General features: G+C 48.2%; 1 protein-coding gene across 4 annotated transcripts in view; it reads left to right on the top strand.

Annotated features, from left to right (window-relative positions):
* The window catches only part of LOC129694316 (ankyrin repeat and SOCS box protein 5-like), a 63,902-nt gene extending 55,343 nt beyond the window's left edge, over positions 1–8,559 (top strand). For 2 of the 4 annotated variants that reach the window (XR_008722993.1, XR_008722995.1), the window contains exon 2: positions 8,347–8,427. Coding sequence is in view for 1 of the 4 variants with exons in the window: in XM_055631019.1 (XP_055486994.1) it covers positions 8,347–8,510 (164 nt within the window). In the remaining 3 variants the exon portion in view is untranslated. Of the gene's footprint in view, positions 139–8,346 lie in introns of all 4 variants that reach the window. The other 2 variants (XR_008722994.1, XM_055631019.1) reach the window with 2 other exon arrangements.
* The last annotated feature ends 67 nt before the right edge of the window (positions 8,560–8,626 follow it).

Genomic DNA, 8,626 nt, shown 5'->3' on the forward strand with positions numbered 1-8,626 from the left:
AAGCCACAGTCACTATGACCAGAGATATCTCCGCTCACAATCACTCCACCACAACATTTCAGCATGAGAGCCTTTTAGAAAATTTTGAAGAATTTACCAACAAAAGAAAGGTAACCTGGGGAATTCTCACCAGCCAAGGTCAGTACAAATGCCAGAGGGAGGTTTCTGCTGCCGTGTTACTAAACCACAAACTTTGCCTTTGGGAAAATGTAACTTGCTGTTGTAAATCAGGGAACTTCCCCCTTGCACCTTGGAAGTTGCTGGACTTGTTCTAATCATGGGTAGCAGCTCCTGTGGGTAGGGAAGGTACATGCTTGTGTTCAAGAAGGAACTGCAAATGCTGGAAGATCGAAGGTACACAAAGTTGCTGCAGAAACTCAGCGGGTGCAGCAGCATCTATGGAGCGAAGGAAATAGGCGACGTTTCGGGCCGAAACCCTTCTTCATGCTTCTTGTGGCTCCTCAGAGACAGAGTGTGAGTTGGCACACGATGGGACTTCTCCGTTGTTCCCTGTGCCAATTGAATGAGAGGTTAAACCAAGAGACTTTATTTGTTGATAGACACATAGTGCTGGAGTAACTCAGCGGGCCAGGCAGAGTTTCAAGCCGTAACGTCATCTATCCATGTTCTCCACAGATGCTGCCTGAACCGCTGAGTTACTCCAGCACTCTGTGTTTTGTCTTTGTTTCACTGTAGTTCAGCAATCCCTACACACACCATTCCTACATCAGCATCACCCCAGGCCCTTCACTTCTTCCTTAAACAGTCTCAGTCAGCCTCTACCTTGACGAGACCAAGCGTAGACTCGGCAACCATTTCACCATATACCCACGCTCAGTCCGCCAAGACCTGCTAGATCTCCTGCTCACGAACCATTTTAATTCCCCTTCCCATTCCCATATTGAAGGATGAGAAGAGACCTCATTGAAACTCACTGAATAGTAAAAGGCCTGGATTGAGTGGATGTGGAGAGGATGTTTCCACCAGTCTAGGACCAGAAGCCTCAGAATAAAAGGACGTACTTTTAGAAAGATGAGAAAGAATTTCTTTAGTCAGAGGGAGGTGGAATTCAGTGGAATTCATTTCCACAGATAGCTGTGGAGGCCAAATCAATGGATATTTTGAAGACATATAGATAGATTCTGGATTGTGAGCTGGGAATGGGGATTAGTCATAGATGAGGCCTTCACTAGGGTCTCCTCGATATCCCACAGATCTGCTCTTGCTCCTCCTCGCCCCAGTCGTAACAGGGACAGTCCCCCTTGTCCTCACCTTCCACCCCATCAGCCGTCGCATACAGCACATAATCCCCCGACATTATCGCCACCTCCAACAGGATCCCACTACTGGCCACATCTTCCCATTTCCACCCCTTTCTGCTTTCCACGGAGACCGTTCTCCCCGAAACTCCCTGGTCAACGCGTCCCTTCCCACCCAAACCACCCCCTCCCCTGGTACTTTCCCCTGCAACCGCAGGAGATGCAACACCTGTCGCTTTACCTCCTCCCTCGACTCCATCCAGGGACCCCGGCGGTCTATCCAGGTGAGGCAGAGGTTCACTTGCACCTCGTCCAACCTCATCTACTGTATCCGCTGTTCCAGGTGTGGACTACTACATATCGGCGAGACCAAACGTAGACTGGGCGGTCGTTTGGCTGAACACCTCTGCTCAGTCTGCTTAATCTCCCGGCTGCCAAACACTTCAACTCCCCCTCCCATTCCCAACCTGACCTTTCTGTCCTGGGCCTGCTCCATTGTCAGAGTGAGGCCCAGCGCAAATTGGAGGAACAGCACATCTTAGAAACATAGACAATAGGTGAAGGAGGAGGCCATTTGGTCCTTCGAGCCTGCACCGCCATTCATTGTGATCATGGCTGATCATCATATTTCGCTTGGGCAGTTTACACCCCAGCGGTATGAACATTGACTTCTCTAACTTTAAATAGCCCTTGTTTTCCCTCTCTCTCCATCACCTCCCCCTTCCCAGTTCTCCCACCAGTCTTACTGCCCCCTGATTACATTTTATCTCTGTATGCTTCATTGTCTCCAAGCTAACAATGATCTACTCGACATTTTCCTTGAACTTCATCAATTTTGACGTCTCATTTTCACACCTTACCGTTCCTTATCTCTGTGTCTCCCTCTCAGTCTGAAGAAGGGTCTCAACCTGAAACGTTAACCATTCATTCTATCAGAGATGCTGCCTATCCCGCTGAGTTACTCCAGCACTCTGTGAAACGTCACCTATCCATGTTCTCCACAGATGCTGCCTGACCCGCTGAGTTACTCCAGCACTCTGTGAAACGTCACCTATCCATGTTCTCCACAGATGCTGCCTGACCCGCTGAGTTACACCAGCACTCTGTGCCTATCTTCCTGTGCTGTTCTATGTACTAATTGATGTATTCCTGCACGATAATTTCGTAGCCGGAGTTGCGAAGGTTCAAAGTTGAGATGAAATGGAGAACGAGGGTTGGCTGGGCCACTTTGCGGATCAGTGGTGCTAGAGATTGTTTACGGAGCTCCTGACTCAATATGAATCCCAGCTGCGACTCCTACTGCTGGTTTGAGAGGCCGTGGGGAGATGGAGATTTAGGTACTGAATGCAGGGGTGTGAGGGGAGGTGGAGGGAGAGTGAGACATGCGTAGAAGTTATGTTGGCTCTGTGTGTTTGGGCGGCCTGCTTGCTGTGGATGTTGTTTGTAGAGGTCGTGGGCTCTGCGCGCTGAGATTGAGTTGTAAACCGAGGCAGGGTGAGGTCAGTTGTCCAAGTTTAGCATCAGAAGCTGACATGTCAGCGAAGGGCTTTGGTGCGATGCCCATTGGCCTGCCCGTAGCCTTGCTGGGCAAGCCTGCTGTCTTCTCCGCTCCTCTCTCCCTGAAACTACTTGCACAAGGCTTGCGAACTGGTGAGGCCACATTTACAGTATCGTCTTCAGTTTTGGTCTGAACAACTGGTTTAGGAAAGATGTTTTTCAGCTGGAAAGGGCACAGAGAAGATTTATGAGGATGTTGCCAGCAGTCGAGGGCCTGAGCTACAGGGAGAGGTTGGGCAGGCTAGGACTTTATTCCTTGGAGCTTAGGAGGTGATCTTATAGAGATGTAGAAGGCCTTTTGCCCAGAGTATGGGAATCGAGAATCAGAAGTTTATGGTGAGGGAGGAAGGATTTAATGCGGGCCTGAGGGGTAACTTTTTCATAGTGTGGTGGGTGTACGGAACGAGCTGCCAGAGGACGTAGTTGAGGCGGGGACTATCGCAGAGTGGTAACATTTAGACAGGTACTTGAATAGCAAAGGTTTCAAGGGATATGGGCCAAATGGGCAGGTGGGACTAGTGAAGATAGGACATGTTAGTCGGCGTGAGAAAGTTGTGGGAAGGGTTTGTTTCCATGCTGTGTGTCTCTATGACTGACTCTAGCTATGGCTTCAGGTGGAAGGTTGACGTGGACCTTGGAGAAGTTGAACACAAGGATTCTCTTATTTAATGAACTTGCTATTTTTAATACTTCAATTAATTACAGCTTATTCTACAGTTAAGTGCCAATTATTGCTGGCAACTCCACAGATGCTGCGTGACCCGCTGAGTTACTCCAGCACTCTGTGAAACGTCACCTATCCATGTTCTCCACAGATGCTGCCTGACCCGCTGATAATACTTTGTTCAGCGTTTTCTCCAACCTATTATGTCACTAATATTTGGGTTAACTAAAGCATGTATCGGGTGCGTTATTATTTCTTTATTGTCAACCATCAAAAATGGTATTTTAATTTGAACAGCACAGCATGTTATCTGTTAGAAGATGTTAGAAATGATGCACATCAAGGTCTTGAAATGCCTATTTACATTGTTGCTTTCTATTCTTCTGTTGTGTTTAATTTGAACATGGCACAGTATAGCACAGGAACAGGCCCTTCAGCCCACAATGTCTGTAGCCAACATGATGCCAAGACCATCACTTATCTACCCACAGATAACCAGCATCCCTCCATTCTCTGCATATCCATGTGCCTATCCAAAGGTCTTTCAAACACCACTAACGTATCTGCCCCCACCACCACCCCTGGCAGCACGTTCCAGGCACTCACCGCCCTCTGTGTAAAAAAACCTGCCGCACACATCTCTTTTAAACTCTGCTACTCTCACCTTAAAGTTCTGCCCTCTAGAATTTGTTTTTTCCATTCCTGGAAAAAGCTTCTGACTGTCTACCCTATCTATGCCTCTCATAGTTTTATAAACTTCTATCAGGTCGCTCCACAAACCTCCAGCTTTCCAGAGAAAACAACCCAAGTCTGTCCAACGTCTCCCTGTAGCTGAACCCCGTAATCCAATGGGTCTTCTATATCCCGTGGGCTAAGGTTCAGTGATGTTTTTTGCATACAGATCAGTAAGATTGTTGCCGTACACATACAATCCCCGATCAAGTACTGAAAGTCCACTGAGTCCATATGCAAGAGTGGCCAGCGTTTGGCACCATTTTCAAAGTCCCAGCTGTAGTTGGCCATAAAGCCCCTTACAGGCGTCACCTCCTTTCACGACAGGCAACATTCCGGTAAACCCCCTCTGCACCCTCTCCAGAAGTCCCAACATTCTCATGCCATAAGGAATAGGAGTAGTATTAGGCCATTCGGCCCATCAAGTCTACTCCGCCATTCAAACATGGCTGATCTATCTCTCCCTCCTAACTCCATCCGCTGGATACTTTCAAGAGTGGTGAGTCTGTGGAATTCTCTGCCTCAGAGGGCGGTGGAGGCAGGTCCTCTGAATGCTTTCAAGAGAGAGCTAGATAAGTCTCTTGAAGGTAGCGGAGTCAGGGGATATGGGGAGAAGGCAGGAACGGGGTACTGATTGTGGATGATCACCCATGATCACATTGAATGGCGATGCTGGCTCGAAGGGCCGAATGGCCTACTCCTGCACCTATTGTCTAATGTCTATTCTCCTGCATTCTCCCCATAACCTCTGAATTGGGATGTCTGAACTGAAGGAAATACTTCAAATGTGGCCAAACCTGTAAATCTGTGTTTAATAATACTTTTAAAGTGTATGTACAACGTGGTGATGCACCGCTGAACTGTGAGCCTGGTTAGCATGTGGGAATTCCCAATTTTAATGTATTCCTCTGTGAATAATCCCGTAGATGAACCAACTAGAGATGTATCATGCTATGGTCTGGAATGCTACTGGTGTGGTGATGGATATTGACGCAGGTTTGTTTTGTTGCACAGTTGTTCATTATGTTTTCTTGTACATGAGAAATGTTAAAGGAAAAAGAGAGGGTGCAATGTAGAAGGAATGGAGGTAGGTTGTTGAGGAATAGTCGGTGAACAATACTACGTAACAGCTATCGTGCTCCAACCCTCATTGTAAATAGATTGCAGGTAATTTGGCAAATAAAATACACGGCCTGAAGAAGGGTCCCGACCCAAAACGTCCCCTATCCATGTACTCTAGAGATTCTGCTTAACCCCCTGAGTTACTCCAGTACTTTGTTTCTTTTCGTAAACCAACATCTGCAGTTCCTTGTGTCTACATTTGGCAAAAGTTTTTTCTTGGATTTGTATGTGGGGTAGTGCTGAATATATTCAGCAGGTCAGGCAGCATCTGTGGAGGGAAATGGGAGTGCAAAACTGGAGGGCATAGGTTTAAGGTGAGGTTTAAGATTTAATGTGAATTAATGTGATTTAATCAATGAGGAGAGAAAAGGGACGGGAGCTGGTGCTGGATTCACAAAAAGTTAATCTGCAGTCGAATCGGTAGTAAAGGAAGCAAACTCAATGCTAGCATTTATTTCAAGAGAATTCCAGAGTATACAAAAATAGGGATGTAATGCTAAGGCTCTATAAGGTGCTGGTCAGGCCGCATTTGGAATATTGTGAGCAATTTTGGGCACTATATCTGAGGAAGGATGTGCCGGCTCTGGAGAGGGTCCAGAGGAGGTTTACAAGAATGATCCCAGGAATGAGTTGGTTAACCTATGATGAGCGTTTGACGGCACTGGGCCTGTACTCGCTGGAGTTTAGAAGAATGAGGAGGAACATCATTGACACGAACAGAAAAGTTGAAGTGTGCGCATGTGTGGGGCCTTTCTAGAGTGTGCACATGTGTGGGTGTTCGGGCCGGTGAGACCTGTGGAATCAGCGGTATTTTCCAGACACTTTGAAGTTATGTATTAAAGAAATGAGTTGCTTAAAGCTTAAATACAGTTGAAGTAAATTACGAGTAGCGTAAAGTTTCATTTGCCTCACAACAATAGTGCAAGGCTTGGATGGAGTGGATGTGGAGAGGATGTTTCCACTAGTGGGAGAGTCTAGGACCAGAGGGCACAGCCTCGGAATAAAAGGGCCCACCTTTGGGAAGGAGATGAGGAGGAATTTCTTTAGTCAGAGGGTGGTGAATCTGTGGAATTCTTTGCCACAGATGGCGGTGGAGACCAAGTCAGTGGATATATTTAAGGCACAGATAGATAGATTGTTGGTACACAAAATTGCTGGAGAAACTCAGCGGGTGCAGCAGCATCTATGGAGCGAAGGAAATGGGTGACGTTTCGGGCCAAAACCCTTCTTCAGACTGATGGGGGTTAGGGGGGAGAAGGAAGGAAAAAGGGAGGAGGAGGAGCCCGAGGGCGGGGGGGATGGGAGGAGACAGCTCGAAGGTTAAGGAAAGGGAGGAGACAGCAAGGGCTAGCAAAATTGGGAGAATTCAATGTTCATGCCAACCGGACGCAAGCAACCCAGGCGGAATATGAGGTGCTGTTCCTCCAATTTCCGGTGTTGCTCACTCTGGCAATAGAGGAGACCCAGGACAGAGAGGTCGGATTGGGAATGGGATGGGGAGTTGAAGTGCTGAGCCACCGGGAGTTCAGGTAGGTTCTTGCGGACCGAGCAGAGGTGTTCGGCGAAACGATCGCACAACCTCGCTTAGCCACACCGATGTAAATCAGCTGACATCTAGAGCAGCGGATGCAGTAGATGAGGTTGGAGGAGATACAGGTGAACCTTTGTCGCACCTGGAACGACTGCTTGGGTCCTTGAATGGAGTCGAGGGGGGAGGTGAAGGGACAGGTGTTGCATTTCTTGCGGTTGCAACGGAAACTGCCCGGGGAGGGAGTGGTACGGGAGGGAAGGGAAAAATTGACAAGGGAGTTGCGGAGAGAGCGGTCTTTGCGGAAGGCAGACATGGGGGGAGATGGGAAGATGTGGCGAGTGGTGGGGTCACGTTGGAGATGGCGGAAATGGCGAAGGATTATTTGTTGTATTTGCCGGCTGGTGGGGTGAAAGGTGAGGACTAGGGGGACTCTGCCCTTGTTGCGAGTGCAGGGATGGGGAGAGAGAGCAGTGTTGCAGGGTATGGAAGAGATCCTGGTGTGAGCCTCATCTATGGTGGAGGAGGGGAATCCCCGTTCCCTGAAGAGCGAGGACATTTCCGATGCCCTCGTGTGGAAATAGATTGTTGATTAGTACGGGTGTTAGAGGTTATCAGGAGAAGGCAGGAGAATGTGGCTAGGAGGGAGAGATAGATCAAACATGATTGAATGGCGGAGTCGACGATGGGCCGAATGGCTTAATTCTGCTCCTACCACTTATGATCTTATGAACTCAAGGGAATAACATTTAGTGCAAGATAAAGTCCGATTAAAGATAGTTCAAATGTCTCCAGGTAGATGGGAGGTGAGGACCAGTCTAGTAGGTGAGCAGATTGATCACAGCCTGTAGTAACATGAATGGTGATCTGAAGCTGAGGAATGGTTTTGTGGCAAGCATAGAGTCATAAAGTCATACAGCGTGGAAACAGGCCCTGTGGCCCAATTTGCCTGGCATGTCTAGGAAAGAATTGCAGATGCTAATTTACACCGAAGGTAGACACAAAATGGTGGAGTAACTCAGCGGGACAGGCAGCATCTCGGGAGTGAAGAAATTAGTGACTTTTTGGGTGCAGACCCTTCTTCAGATTGAAGAAGAGTCTCGATGCAAAACCTCACTCATCCCTTCTCTCCAGAGATGCTGCCCGTCCTGCTGAGTTACTCCAGCTTCTTTGTGTCTTATTTTCTTGCCCAACATGTCCCATCTATACTAGTCCCACTTGCCTGCATTTGGCCCATATCCCCCTAAACCCGTCCTCTCCATGCACTGTCTAAATGTTGCTGGGGCAATTAGTATTGGAACAATAGATGGCTGAGTGGGTTATAGATCAGAACCAGTCACTGGTCCTCTCACTGCTGCGTTACCCGACCTGCATCTGTCCAGCAGCTTTAGCATTCTGGTGTATAACGTGTACAGAACAGTCTCCACACAACCTCATGCCCAATCTGACTAGTGGTTGTATTGACAGTGTTCTTGTTTCTGCAGGTTCCTGGGCAGACCGGTCACCCCTGCATGACGCAGCCAGCCAAGGTCGACTTCTGTCTCTCAAAACCTTGCTCGCACAGGTCAGTGTACTTTGCCTTTCATTCATTGACTCCTGGGTTTGTACACTTCGGGCTGGCCAACGTTTCTATCTACATGTAGTTTAGAGTTATACGACTCGCCCACACCGGCCAACATGTCCCAGCTACTCTAGTCCCACCTGCCTGCGCTTGGTCCACGTCCCTTCAAACCTGACCTATCCATGCACCTGTCCAAATTATTT

This window comes from Leucoraja erinacea, unplaced genomic scaffold (assembly GCF_028641065.1).
Source record: "Leucoraja erinacea ecotype New England unplaced genomic scaffold, Leri_hhj_1 Leri_61S, whole genome shotgun sequence".
NCBI lineage: Eukaryota > Metazoa > Chordata > Chondrichthyes > Rajiformes > Rajidae > Leucoraja > Leucoraja erinaceus.